Source organism: Podarcis muralis, chromosome 10 (genome assembly GCF_964188315.1).
Source record: "Podarcis muralis chromosome 10, rPodMur119.hap1.1, whole genome shotgun sequence".
Taxonomy (NCBI): Eukaryota; Metazoa; Chordata; class Lepidosauria; order Squamata; family Lacertidae; genus Podarcis; species Podarcis muralis.
The window spans coordinates 30,453,826-30,468,870 of record NC_135664.1 but is presented as its reverse complement, the minus strand read 5'-3'; the positions used below and the strand labels follow the sequence as shown (position 1 = coordinate 30,468,870).

Here is a 15,045-nt window from a genome sequence, read left to right as displayed (position 1 = left end):
TCTAAACCATACTGATTTGTAAATGGGCTGGGGATTAACACTTTTAATGTATAACATTATTTTTAAATGATTCATTTGCTATTTAGCTGTATTTTATTTTTTATTTTTTAAATTAAATTTTTATTAAAATTTTAACGAACATCATAACAAAAAACAGAAAAAAGAAAAACAAAAAAGAAAGAAAGAACATAACATAGAAATACAAAAAATAAAACACATATAAGCTCAATTGTTACTTTCTTTAGGCTTACTTTCGCGACTTCCTCATACCTTCCCTTTCTGTATTCTAATTTCATATTCAATTTTCAGCAAATCCTTTCCCTACTCTTAAAGTAATTTCAATATCAGTTATTTTCTTCCAGTTATCCCTTGCTGCTTTTAACCCCTTAATATCCAATCCAACATTTTTCTAAACTTCGATTATCTTACAATATTTTTTAAGATACTCTTTAAACTTTTTCCAATCTTCCTGCGCCGTATCTTTTCCCTGGTCACGGATTCTGCTCGTCATTTCAGCCAGTCCCATATAATCAATCACCTTCAGTTGCCATTCTTCCACGGTGGGTAGTTCTTGCGTCTTCCAGTGCTTTGCGATGAGTATTCTTGCTGCTGTTGTAGCGTACATAAAAAATGTTCTGTCTTTCTTTAACACCAATTGGCCGACAATGCCCAGGAGGAAGGCCTCTGGTTTCTTAGAGAAGGTGTACCTAAGTACTTTCTTCATTTCATTATAGATCATTTCCCAGAAGGCCTTGATCTTTGGGCACGTCCACCAAAGGTGAAAGAATGTTCCTTCAATTTCTTTACATTTCCAACATTTGTTGTCGGGCAAATGGTAAATTTTTGCGAGCTTGACTGGGGTCATGTACCATCTGTATATCATTTTCATAATATTCTCTCTTAAGGCATTACACGCCGTAAATTTCATACCTGTGGTCCACAACCTTTCCCAGTCAGCAAACAAAATATTATGACCAATGTCCTGTGCCCACTTAATCATTGCAGACTTAACCATTTCATCTTGTGTGTTCCATTCCAACAGCAAACTATACATTCTTGACAAATTCTTAGTACTGGGTTCTAACAATTCAGTTTCTAGCTTTGATTTCCCCACCTGGAAGCCAATTTTTCTATCTGTTTTAAACACTTCCATTATTTGATGATAATGAAGCCAATCTCTCACTTTCCCTTCTAATTTTTCAAAGCTTTGCAGTTTCCATCTGTCCCCTTCTTGTTCCAGAATTTCTCCATATCTTGGCCATTTAGCCTCCATATTAGATTTTTTAATGGCCTTGGCCTCCATTGGTGACAGCCACCTTGGAGTTTTACTTTCCAACAGATCTTTATATCTAATCCAGACATTATATAATGCTTTCCTGACAATATGGTTTTTGAACCCTTTATGCGCTTTAACCTTGTCGTACCAAAGATATGCATGCCACCCAAACATATTGTTATACCCTTCCAAATCCAAAATGTCAGTGTTCTCAAGAAGCAGCCATTCTTTCAACCAGCAGAAAGCTGCTGATTCATAGTAAAGTTTTAAGTCCGGCAGGGCAAACCCCCCTCTATCTTTTGCATCAGTTAAAATCTTAAATTTTATTCTGGGCTTTTTGCCCTGCCAGATAAATTTAGATATGTCTTTCTGCCACTTCTTGAAACAGTCCATCTTGTCCAATATTTGCAAAGTTTGAAACAAAAACAACATTCTAGGCAACACATTCATCTTAATAACTGCTATTCGGCCCAACAAGGAAAGCTTCATGTTTGACCAAATTTCTAGATCTCTTTTGACTTCACTCCAACATTTCTCATAATTATCTTTAAATAAATTCAAATTTTTTGAAGTCATATTAACACCCAGGTATTTCACTTTCTTAACCACCGTTAACCCCGTCTCATTCTGAAACCTTTCTTTTTCCACTGATGTTAGGTTTTTCCCCAATACTTTCGTTTTTAATTTATTCAGCTTAAATCCTGCGACCTGACCAAAATCTTGAATTAATTCTAAAACTTTCTTTGTACTAGATTCAGGCTCTTGCAAAGTAAGTACCAGGTCATCTGCAAATGCTTTCAGTTTATAGTGTTTCGCTCCGACCTGTACACCTTTAACCAACTGGTCCTTCCTAATCATATTTAACAGCACCTCCAGGACCGATATAAAAAGCAATGGAGAGATTGGGCACCCCTGACGTGTCCCTTTTTCTATCTTTAGTTCATCTGTAACCACGTTATTTACAATAAGTTTTGCTATTTAGCTGTATTTTAAATCCCCATTGTTAGCCAGTTTGACTGATTGGCAAACTGTTTGTTGTAAAAACGTGAAGAATAAATAAATAAAGCTGTCCTTTAAGAGTAAACAAATCATTTCCACACAGCTGTCCCATGCATGCTTATAACTGAAGCACTGTAAAGCTAAGTAAATAACAAAATATTACTGCAGAGAGAAAAAAAGGCCTATATAATATTCTTAACACCCAATAAATCTATTACTGAGTCATATCCAATCTTTTATACTTCCCCCCCTCAACATATAATTATGTCTTCTTTAGTCCTTGGAAACTCTGCTACCTCGGTACTCAACGCAGTTGAGGTTCTAAGTTTCAAACTTGTTTCAAAACCAAGGTAAGAACAGAAAGCTCTGAAGAATGAAATGTAATTGTAAACTGACTGAATACCTTGCATCCAGAAGTAAAGACAGTGCAGCAAGTAGACCACACCAGCAAGCGTTCACCATTTCTTCCCAAACTGCTCTGCTGACTTGGGAGAGGAGGATGAGAGTAATTTTAAAACAACATTTAGTAACATGAATACAGTATAGCAGACTCACTTTCTGATGCATTTTTCTTTTAGTGTATATATATATATCCCATTTCCAGTCTACTAGACATTTCCAGTAAGTTGGTACAAGACAGGCTATAAGGCAGACCGGGTTCACTTGGACTATCTTTCCACTCTACAGTTTCAGTCAAATATGGCTGCCATGAATAACAGCAACAGCCTGGCTGGGAGGTGTGACAAATTATCTAATGAGGACTATAGCTTTGTCTGTCAGGGCAAGTTTTCAAGAGAAAATCCAAGATCCAAAAAAACTATTTTAGGCACCTTAGTTCAGTGGGTTTTTTGAAAAAGCAGACATGTATACATGTTCTTAGAAATTATAATAATGCAAGGCAACTACAAAAATGGGGATGAGTAGGAACCAAAACAAGCATTCCTTTTGAAAAACTAGGAAGAGGGGCAATAAAAAGAAAGAAGTAATTTACATTCAGTTAAAAAGTGAAGGTGAGGAGGAAGTAGAGCTCACCTACACAAAGAAATACCTACACCAGGTCCTATACATCTGCAAGCAGCTTTATATTACTTTCCTTTTATTAACCTTAACCAATACCAATCATTATCACATACCTGTTTCTTTGTCAGTTTGGTCGGACGCCGAATTAAAATCTTGCAGGTCTGAGGACTGTGTCGGTGAAGACTGTGTATCGGCTGTTGTTACTTGACTCTCCATTTCAACCTGTCCCAATTCTTCCTCAATCATGTTAGTGATGCCACGGACAAGATCCAGTAAAGAATGGAATGCTACTGACATAGCATAGCCTTCAGGAATTGTGGGTGGCTCAACTTTGTCCAACATCTCTAGGCTAAGAAGGGAGGGGGAGGGTTAAATAAATACAGTGGTACCCCGGGTTACATACGCTTCAGGTTACAGACTCCGCTAACCCAGAAATAGTGCTTCAGGTTAAGAACTTTGCTTCAGGATGAGAACAGAAATTGTGCTCTGGCGGCACGGCGGCAGCAGGAGGCCCCTTTAGCTAAAGTGGTGCTTCAGGTTAAGAACAGTTTCAGGTTAAGTATGGACCTCGGGAATGAATTAAGTACTTAACCCGAGGTACTACTGTAAATGTAAGCAAAAGGAATAATATGCCCTTGGTACCCATCACTTAACTAACAAAATGCTCTGTTGCAAATATCACAATTTGCAAACCAAACCAAATATCAGATTAACATTAGAACTGAAATATTGCTGTAAAACTGAGGTTTCTTACACTGATACTAGCATATTCTGTGCAATCATAGTTAATTGCTCCAAACATCAATGCTCAAAGGAGAGCTAGCTCGCTAAACCTTTCAAATATTTCCCAGATGTATTCACTTACATTGCAATCCTATGTATGTTTACTTGGAAGTTACTGCCGGAGGGCTGGTTTGCACATAATACTAAATCATGTTTTAGCACTATGTGAATAAGCCTTACTGAAAATGGAACAGGCTCTCAAACTTCCTCCTCCTCCTCCCACACAGTTGGGAAGCCTTCTAGCAAGATTCCTTTCTATTTTAAAAATGATTGGTTTAGAATTATATGTAAATCAGGAATCCCGGTTTAAATTAAGCAATGATAAGTTGCTAAACAAGCCAGCTTTGTGGTTTGAAGTCTTCCTCCGTCCCCCACGCACTTGGAATCATTGTGTTTTGTCCACATAGTGCTAAAGCACTGTTTACCATTGCATGTGCATGAGCCAATTGTGTCCAATGAGGCTTGTTTCTTAGTGTGTTAGTAAGCATTTCAATCATCTGAAAGCCTACAGAAATGCAGGCATTCAATTTATTTATACAGATAAAAAAAAAAATCTACCTTACAAATATAAATTATTCAACACTACAACATATATCTGTGCTGGTAATTCTCTAGGGTCATCGGAGGTACTTTTTAACAGTTATGTTTGTCATAACTAAAGAAACACACTATAATTATAAACCTTCCCAAGACTTGACCAGCAACCCAAATAAATAGAGCCTAATAAGAAACCAGAGGAAATATGTACTCAAAGGAGGTTAGGGCACCACAGAAAAGTAATTTCTAATCCATCTGGAGAAGAAACAGATCTGAGGCACAATCAAAAAAGAAACCAATACACAGACACGATCAGAACGACTCCAAATGCCCGCCAGGGTAGCACTTGCCTGATGCTACCCAGGGCTGTTTCCAGAACACATTCCTGCTTAGCATTATTCCTGCTTAGTTACAACTACTTAGGATGTGGCAAATTCATGGTTTTAAAGATCAATACTTTACTTACTAGGTCGCTTTAGCACTGCCCTGTGTTGACACGCTGAGGATGGGTATCCAGGTTCCTCTGTATTCAAAAGCAGGCAAGACTGTCACACTTCCACCCATCCCTAACATTCCGGGATTGGTCTGTGCTGAGGCTGTGCCACCAGGCACGCTTCCTCCTATACAGTGAATCAAGTGGGGGAATTAACTGCACTTCAATATTAATTTAATTAGTTAAGCGCAACATACCGTATATACTCAAGTATAAGCCAACCCGAATATAAGCCGAGACACCTAATTTTACCACAAAAAACTGGGAAAACGTATTGACTCGAGTATAAGCTGGTTCACAAACCTGGTGGGGGTGGCAGCGGTGGAGGAAGAACAAGCAGCCCAAAAGGGCTGCTTCCGGGCTGCTCGTTCCTCCGCCGCCGCCACCAAAGGCGGGGGAGGAGGAAGGAGCAGCCCGAAAGGACCCTCACTTGAGTATAAGCCAAGGGGGGCTTTTTCACCATGAAAAAAATGTGCTGAAAAATTCGACTTATACTCGAGTATATATGGGAACCCTTTTTCTTAATATCATTAAGACAACATTCCTATAAGCAAAGGTTATTCAAACAATGTTTTATCCATCTGTTTTGAATGCCCCCTCCTGGCCAATCGTTTCTAGTGCATCTTGCATTTCATTAAAGAGGTCTTACCGACACCAGTAGAGCTACACTGAAAAGCTAAAGTCACTCAGAGCTCAGAAATTTAAAATATTAGCAAATTAAACCACTCAAAAGTTATGAGATGCAGCATATGCATTAAGATTTTGAGGTATCTGCTGAAACAGGCGCTGGCAGGGTTAGCCCAGGCATTTTGCCACTAGAGGGAAAATGGGAAATGCTGCCTCCACACATCCACCTGTTGAGGAAGAAAAGGTAGCTATCCAGAACCTGCTGCATGGGTGTCCTGGCCCTGGGTGCTGGTATGGTGGTTTAAAAAATATGACAGCTTTAACTGTTCGATATGATAGGCTTCATGCCTTCCATTCAGAGTTACAGAGTAAGGCTCTATGGAAGTTCTTCTAAAAGGCTTTATTTTACCTTTTGCAACATGATCAAGTTACCATTCTCATGAATACAACTCAAAGTACTAATTGAGCTAAATAAATAAAATGTTTATTGAAATCAGTGCTTCTAAGAGGGACTGACTGATAAATGGCTCAAAATAGTCCAAGAGTCTAGTTTACCTGTTTGGTTTGTTGCAGCTGATGCATTCCCTGTATTTGGTACGAGAAACAGTGACTGAATAAATGATCCCAGAGCATTCACGATGTCACGGAATACCTTAGTTGAATGCTGCTTCATATCGTAAGACTGACAGAAGGACCTGTTACACAATTCGGACAGAGTAAAAATGCAGTTATTTAGAAAATGTTTTCGTCATTTCATCAGTGACTCTACATTATGAAACACTCTTTCTTATACTAACTGGAAAAAGTATGTGGTAGCCACAGAAAGGCTTCATGTTCTACAGGACAACATTTAAATTCTAGAATTTAAAACAAATTTAAGGATATTAAAATCAGTGACCCACTATTTGTATACATGCACACCTAACACAATACCCGTGCACTGTTATTTCAATTATCCAAATATTTTATCGAAAGCATTACTTCAATTGGTATATGGTATATCAACTAATATACTTGCACTACCTTAATAACTGAGGTTGCACACAAAGTCTGTGTATCGATTCTACGGCAACAGCTCTTAGCCACTGAGGTTTGTCTGCATCCAGAAACTTCACAAGCAACGATAGAAAGATCTCACATTCAGTTACCTAAACAAAAATACTTTTATTAATTAAAAGAAAATTCTGAACTAGGCATCCTTTCCCTTAACACGGAATTTGTGCAACTAAGGCAGGGCCCCTCCCTGCAAATGTTTGCACTTGCAATTTTGGGAGAAGGGCTATTTGGCACAGTCCCATAGCAAGGAAGCATTTTGGGGGGCTAGAGAAAGGGGAGGATGCGGTAAACTGGAAAGGAATAGTTTGCTGTTCCAGTTACACATTCTTAGGCTTAGCTACAGGCTCAGTGGGAACAAGAGGGTGGTGGCAAAGGAACAAGCTGAGCTTTGAGAGGGTATATGAAGGAAAGAAGAGGTGGAATAAATGATTTTCTATAGCCTAACAATTTCTGAACAACTAAAGATTGCGGGGAAGCATTATCCTTAGGTTATTCTGTTATCAAGGCGTTACAGTATTGCCACAGTCCTCTTTAGGCATATGTGTCTGCAGTTTCACCTCCCTCAAGTCAAACAGAGGACTATTGGTGTGACTATTTCCTAGCATAACCAGGGATTATTTGTATGCTGACAGCTAAGAGAAAAGATGGTGAAGAAGCTTGTTCTACATTGAGCTCCCTTAAAATTCAGGGGGGGGGAAACCACATTTTGCATGGTATTTAAGATTTATCCTGTGCATAATAGTGGTATTAAAACTGTCCTCTTACCAGTAAACTATAAAACTGTTTGATCAAAACGGAAACTACTCGCAAAAGGCGCATGCAGATTGGGAAATACGGTTTTTCCACTGGTGCTGGTGAAGATGAAGTACTGGAACCTTGTCTAAATTTTATATTTGGTGAAAAGAGCTTTATCACTAGTGGACAGACCCTTTCTTTAAGGAGGAAGCTGAATTCTTGATGCTGGAAAATAAAAGGACACTGTTAGAAGGCTAACTATTTTTTTTAAAAAATATATATATAAAAATCATTAAAGTTTAAGCACATAGGTTTATACTAGGGACCTCACCAACCTTCCACAGTAACCCCTTTGATACCAAAGGTGGGGAAGCAAAATTGATGGACTCGATCCATTGATGAACTTTTAAAGTCTGATGGTCACTCACACTCCAGCACTGCCCATCGCCCCCTTACCCATTAGATAATCCCCCTCATGGATAGTACTGCTCATTCTGTTGCTCTAAAGTTAACCAAAACACAATCTAAGTATTAGGTTAAGAGGCGCCAATCATACAGATGCCAAAGATATGTTAACAAAAATGGCCGAGTCTTTCCTATTTCAGAAACAAAGGCCTGGATCTTAACTGGGCTTCTCCTGGCAGGAACATCCCAAGCTGAGCTTTGCTCACATGAAGCTCCTGTCAGTGAAAGAGGCAGTAGGGCAGGCACAGGCAAACTCAGCCCTCCAGATGTTTTCGGACTACAATTCCCATCATCCCTGACCACTGGTCCTGTTAGCTAGGGATCATGGGAGTTGTAGTCCCAAAAACATCTGGAGGGCCGAGTTTGCCTATGCCTGCAGTAGGGCAACTTTCACTAATTCCCCCCCTCCAGCAGTCCCTCGTGCTTCCAAAAAATCAACTCTGGAAGGTTGGAAGAGCTATGGAACAGTGTAAGAAGCAGCGCAGGAGGAAGGGGGGAAATCAGCAAAAATGGCCTCTTCCCTCACTATCCAGGAGTGAATCCCACATGCAGATATTGGTCCCATCTGTGAAAAGGAGCCCTTCCCTTCACAGGTGTCTAGTTAGGACCCCCAACCACAATATATACAGTTTCTAAAGTCTTTGTAGCTGAAATTCCCCTCCCCTTTCTAAAAAGAAAAGCACTCACTTGTAAAAATACTTGCGGGAAATCATTGAGGACTGACTCAAGCAGTTCCAGACCAAATGTCCGGGTCATTTCTGTCATGCCTACAAGCCAGTAAGGTGCATCAGCATTAACCAGCTGACAAAGATCCTAAAAAAAAACAACCAACAACACTCTTGTACTTTTATTCTCAGGAATCAGCCTGGAAGCCCCCCCCCCCCAATTTTCACCCAGTCTCTACTTCGCCATGTAATTCACCATATGGAATTTTTAGACACACCGTCAAACCAAACTCTGGTATTAACATGTCTGAGTTTCAGTCACTCCTTCCTCATTCACATACACAATCCTCTATATCCTTTCCTGGTTTGAGGCAAGATACTATTTTGCCTAAAGAAGCCTACTATAGTTTGTGATTGCCTTGCAAATTGAGTCTAGAAACAGGGTCTGTTCTTCATTTTTATCCTGTTTTTCAGAGAAGGGCAAATCATAGTTCAGATGATGATGAACTGTAGTTTGCCTTAAATCAGGGCTGAATGCAAGCCCGTGTTTTGCCAGTCCATGATTTTGCATTGCATTAGAACCAGCATTATATCAGAATCAGCCCATTGTTAAAAAATTGCATTTGCCTTTATTTAATTTCATTATTCTGTCCAGAAATTTAAATCCACCAGTTAGATAGTATTGTATCTTTTTAAGTTACTGAAAACATTGAGACTATCCTGACTTTTATCTATGCTAAACACATCCAAACCTTTAGCTTCTCAAATTGCTCCCTTTTACCATCTCTGTAGCTCCTCCGTATATTGAGCTCTATAGCTTCTAGAGATGAGCAGAATTATGTCCAGCATGCTATGCTTTTCCTCCATAATATTAAGAATGCTCTGTGTACGTTAACCTTTTCTCTCTCTCTTCAAAATACTTGCATCATATTATCTCTCAAACCATGACTATTGACTGATCTCAGAAGCTTAACTTTGTAGGTAAATTAGACTGTATATAATAAAAAGAACGACAAGAATTCAAGTAAGTTCCAATACCTGAAAAAGCATATATGCATCTTTAGCACATGGTTTCAAGGTGCTGACAGATCTTCTGTTACTGTTTCCTTGAATTCCTATTGGTTGCTCTATAATATCTGAACAAAACACAGATCCAGTTCAGAAACACAATGTTAAGAAAGAATGCATGGCTGTTCAATTCTATATATATATATTAGCTAAGGCTGATGCAGCAACTTGGGGGTTTTAGCATATGCTTGTGGTCAACACCAACCTTCCCCCAAAAGGTTGTTCTCTCTCTCTCTCTCTCTCTCTCTCTCTCTCTCTCTCTCTCTCTCTCTCTCCTCTTGCTACTGCTGGATAGAACAGAGTTGCATTTACCGTATTTTTCGCCCTATAGGACGCACCTTTTCCCCTCCAAAAATGAAGGGGAAATGTGTGTGTGTCCTATGGGGCGAATGCAGGCTTTCGCTGAAGCCTGGAGAGCGAGAGGGGTCGGTGCGCACCGACCCCTCTCGTTCTCCAGGCTTCAGGAAGCTCTGCGCAACCCTCGGGAGACCGGCTCTGAGGGTTGCGCAGAGCTGCCTGCAGTCCCGGGCTCAGCGCAGCTCTGCACGGCCATCGGGAGTGAGTCCCGCCCCGCTCCGGATGGCTGCGCAGAGCTGCCTGCAGTCCCGGCCTCAGCGCAGCTCTGAGCGGCCACCGGGAGCCGGGCGCGAAGTCCCGCCCCGCTCCGGATGGCTGCGCAGAGCTGCCTGCAGTCCCGGGCTCAGCGCACTTCTCCCCATCGTCAGCCCCACAAGCTCGGGGGACAGCGGGGAGGCAGAGCGCGCCTTCCCGCTGTTCCCCGACCTGGTTCTTCCAGCCCCGCACCTGGGGGGGGGGATAATATTTTTTTCTTTATTTCCCCCCCAAAAAACTAGGTGCGTCCTATGGGCCGGAGCGTCCTATGGGGCGCAAAATACGGTAGTTACTTTTTCAGTTTCAGAGATGTGACAAGTAACATTCAGAAGGCATGTAGTAGAGAACTAGCAAGCAAAAAACACATTTCTCCAACTAAATACAAGGTAAAAAGCATGACTTGCAATTACTGAACAGCCTACCAATTCAAAGCCTACATCAGACAGCTTCATTAAAAAAAACACATGATGTACCACTTGAACAAATTGGTACCCATGCTTCAAAAGCCACCTTTCCTTTATCGATTACACTTTCCAAGTTAATAGAATGCTGAATTTTGACCTGGACTGGGTAGGCCTGGGCTGAAATCTCCACTCATCTCAGCATACCCTATGCAGGATTGCTGTGACGATAAAATGGGATAATCTTTGACCTGGCCCTCCAAATTCCTCAGATGAAGCCAGTGGCGGAGAGCAGGTGGGGGCGTGGCTGGTGCACATCCTCGGGGTGTGGTGCGCATTCTGTGGGTGTGGCGCCCAGCGCGGGCGGGAGGGCAGCCACAATGGCACCCCACTGGGATCGCGCTGCCAGGGGCAGTGCACTTCCCCTGCACGCCTCTTCCTCCGTCAGTGGATGAAGCACTATACACTAATCTATTTCCTTTTAGAATCAGGGTACTGCTATATTGGGCTCCATCTACTTATAGCAAACAGACTTTTGCTATAAGTACCAAATGTTATGTAATATTTTAATTGCAATACAAACACATACCCACCTTTATAGTGTTCATCCTCAGCAACGACTCTTTCGAAAACAACAGTAACTACTTGCCGTACTGTGGCTGCTGCAGTATTATTTGTGATATTGTCTTTTGTGAAGTGCAACCGAAAGCAAAGGACAATTGCCTAAAAAAAAATTAAACAGTACTCATTACACAACCCAAATAATAATAAAAGCTAAGGTGTGGAAATGATAAGTTTCTAAAACATGAAGTAAGTTGAATTTAAAGATGTTTAAGTTTCCACCATCCTAAAATGAATCTATCTTGGAAACTGGCTCCTCCTTTATGTTTCATCAAAAGCCTCTTCACGTGTGAAAAGAAAAATAATAATGTACAAGTCACACGATTGCTTCAACACTTTCATGTCAAGAATGCCTCAAGATTGCCCCTCTGACTGTCACCTGTGTGCCAAGCACAAACAGCGATAATACAAAGAGACACTCTCAGACAGCCTCACAACTGTGCAGCTCTCTTTTACTGAAAACTTGATCCAAACTATGCATAATCCGATCACCATAGCTGACGTAACTTTTAATGGATGGGATTAAGTAGTTGCAGCATAATTTTGATAAGCTTGTAGTTTAACTCAACATTTTATTTTGCCAGCTTTAAAACATTTTACATTGCCCAGAAACCTAATTTAAGTGTAAAATGATATTGAAAACTTTTTTGGCAAAAGCTCAGATGTAGAACAAATATATTTGGGTCCTTTTCTTCCATGATGCCCACCTGAAGGATTGCTCTCCTATTTGCTAGAAAAGGCAATTTGCCAATTGGAAAAGGGCCATCTTGGATTTCCCCCCGATTTTACTAATTCATCCACACTAATGAAACACCTAAATGATCCTTTTCCTAATATTGCTATTTGTGAATGCTATTATTAAGGAAACATAGGAGACCATGGGTCACTCTCAGTCTTTTCCTGAGAAGAATTTCAAAGTTAAGGTATTACTTGAACAGGCCTGTAGGGATTGTGTAAATAAGCCACACTGGTGTGCCATTTTTCTGAATATTTCCTTTGGTGTACAATGAAAGACAGCCTGTGAAACTTACTTGAGATTCACCGTGGAATTTTCAAGATCAGCTCATATTTATTGGTTAACATATAATGAAATACCACAATTTGATTTATACAGTGCCTACCTTAGAAAGTGCTTCATCATGGACAACTGTATTGGTTGTTAATAATACAAGGACCGTCTGAAGAAGCTTGAGTTCTTCAAGGCTATTTTCCATCAGTTGCCAAAGCATATTGATAACATTTCCAGCAGCAACCTTGGGAACAAAAATTGAGATGGGCTATTCGATGCCAAGATACTATGTGGGGGAAAATGACTATAGAAGTGTCAATCATTAATTCTATCATACTTAATAAATATTGAAAATGCTTTTTCACTCTGTAAAGATCTGCAGGGGATCGCCTCAAGCAATATGTTCTCTTCTTTGACTAACCTTTTAACAAGGCCCCAATCCACCTCTACTGGAAGCAGGGCGTACCCAAGAAAGAGGTGGGGAAGGGAAAAGCTGCTACCACCTGGGAATAACAAAGCACTTTTGGAACTACTGAGCTTAAATAGCCCAGAGGCAGCAGTCACAGAAGAGAGGGAGACTGGCTTGCAGAAGAAAAAGCAAAGGCATATAATCTCTTAACCCTTCTTCCCCTGACAGCTGGGTCAGGGAACCCTGCTAATAGGCTTTCCTTCCAGCTCAACTCCTTAAGGAGAGAATACCATGAGACTGGTTCACTGCATGTGACCCTAGAGGGTCCCAAGAAGTACAACCTGGCCACTCCTCAAACTTAATAGCCTGGAGAAAGGAATACTAGGGTGCCATGGAGCTTAGAAGCTGGGGAGAATCAGCAAGTGTGATGGAACCAGTAGCAGTATTGGGTGAGGACTCAGCACTGTGCAAGACGAGGTCACTGAAAAGAGAATTTTATTTGTGTGGGAGTATCATTCCCTGGGTGAGTGTTAAGTTGTACCAGCAGCCAAAGCCTCAATAAAGCTAGAGCAGCTGACCATTTTGCATTATAATCCTAAAGTGTAAGGCTTGGTGTAATTCTCCTGGGTGACTTGCATACACCTCCCCTTCCCCTCAGTTTTCAAGTTGTGCTACACCAACATCAATGTTAACACTAGCCAGAGAGACCTTAAACTGCAGTTTGTGTACCAGCGTCTAACCATGACTCAAAATTGTGCCGTAGGTATATTTATATGCTTACACTGCCTTTACGCTAACATAGTTCAGCACACATGACTCATCCCCTACCAACTCCACTTTATCCTCACAACAAGCCTGTAGAGTAGGAGAGAGTTGCCAAATGTCAGTGAGCTTCATGGTTGAGTGAGTCTCCTCTAACCTCAACACTCAACATACTACACACCATACTAACTCTCATAATGCTAAATACATTTCATCTGAAAATAAAACTGAAGGGGAATGCTCCTGCAAGAAGACAACCCTCTGGAGTAGTGTTACATCTACACTGATCCTAAAGGCTATGCCTTGTCAATTATCTTATTAGGATACTCTAATTTTTTTAATGATTCTTCAGCTATGTAAATTAGGCAATACTTCCATATCATTACTTGACTACCCCAAGTCTTACCTCTGAAACAACTTCATGAGACATGAGCCTTTGTATAGCTGCTAGACATAGTTGGGTGATCTTTGGTTCTTTTGTTCCACAGCCCATTAGAAAAGGCTGAACCACTTCTGAGCTGTTCTCTTTCAAGGCTTTCAAATGGAGAAAAAATAAATATACAATATCACAAGTCCGCAGCTTTGATTAATAAAGAAAACCATCTGTTGAGAATTAATATAATTATAGTGGTATTTCATGGAAAATATATATAAAAGAGATGGAAAGAGTTACAAATTTGGAACTTTTACTTTAATTTTATATCCACGGTAATAACCTTTTGGAACAGGTGCTTGAATCTTCTTTTACCTGCCTCTTTGCACAGCATTTACTCCTTGCATTCACTTTGCTTTCCAAGCCTCTGAATTACCCCATTCTCATACACCATATACAATATTATACTGACTCTCCTATGTGCCCATTTTGTCATGGGCAAGATAGCGCTGTGATCCAACACAGCAGAAAATAACACCTTATGTTCACTGCACATGAATACAAGAGTCTGAACAGAGTACTATGGAACAGAAGACTGATGATTTGATGTCACCTTTCCTTCAAAGAGCAAGTCTCAGTTGCAGCCTACTTGTTTCAATATAGACTTGCTCTATGTGAACACACTGTTTGCACAGTATAGTAATATTTAATTTAATTGAAAGGTAGCATGGTTTGCAAAATCGTACATGTGCCAGGTTCTCAAAGATACCCATAGTGAGTCTATAGGAATTATAGTTTTAAATTATACATTGATATTAAACTCTATCTGGAATTTTATCCTTTGACAGTGAGTACAATACACAACTCTCAAAACTATAGCTACTGCGGAAGTATATACACTTCTGATTCCAAACATGGAAATTTTAAACTGGATTTTTGTCTTACAACTAAGCATTATCCAGTATTTTGTCTTACACAACTGGGGATGGGGTGGGGAGAGAGAGACTAGCTGAAGAAACTAATTAAAACAAGCACTTCTTATGAAAATAAGCAGGATTCAGCACTCAAAATTCACTTAAGTAGACAGAAGTTTACCAAAGTTCTGAGCTGGTAAAGAATGGGATCCATAAATTA

At 40.3% G+C, this 15,045-nt stretch overlaps 1 protein-coding gene across 6 annotated transcripts in view; it reads right to left on the bottom strand.

Moving 5' to 3' along the window:
* MON2 (MON2 regulator of endosome-to-Golgi trafficking) overlaps positions 1-15,045 on the bottom strand; it is an 81,427-nt gene that overhangs the window by 53,709 nt on the left and 12,673 nt on the right. For all 6 annotated transcript variants that reach the window (XM_077934683.1, XM_077934682.1, XM_028747798.2 and 3 more), the window contains exons 3-13: positions 13,945-14,072; positions 12,480-12,611; positions 11,331-11,460; positions 9,695-9,792; positions 8,679-8,804; positions 7,557-7,751; positions 6,759-6,883; positions 6,291-6,430; positions 5,082-5,235; positions 3,409-3,644; positions 2,679-2,760 (exon numbers count right to left, since the gene is read on the bottom strand). In XM_077934683.1, coding sequence (XP_077790809.1) covers positions 2,679-2,760; positions 3,409-3,644; positions 5,082-5,235; positions 6,291-6,430; positions 6,759-6,883; positions 7,557-7,751; positions 8,679-8,804; positions 9,695-9,792; positions 11,331-11,460; positions 12,480-12,611; positions 13,945-14,072 — 1,546 coding nt within the window. The remainder of the gene's footprint in view (positions 1-2,678; positions 2,761-3,408; positions 3,645-5,081; positions 5,236-6,290; positions 6,431-6,758; positions 6,884-7,556; positions 7,752-8,678; positions 8,805-9,694; positions 9,793-11,330; positions 11,461-12,479; positions 12,612-13,944; positions 14,073-15,045) is intronic.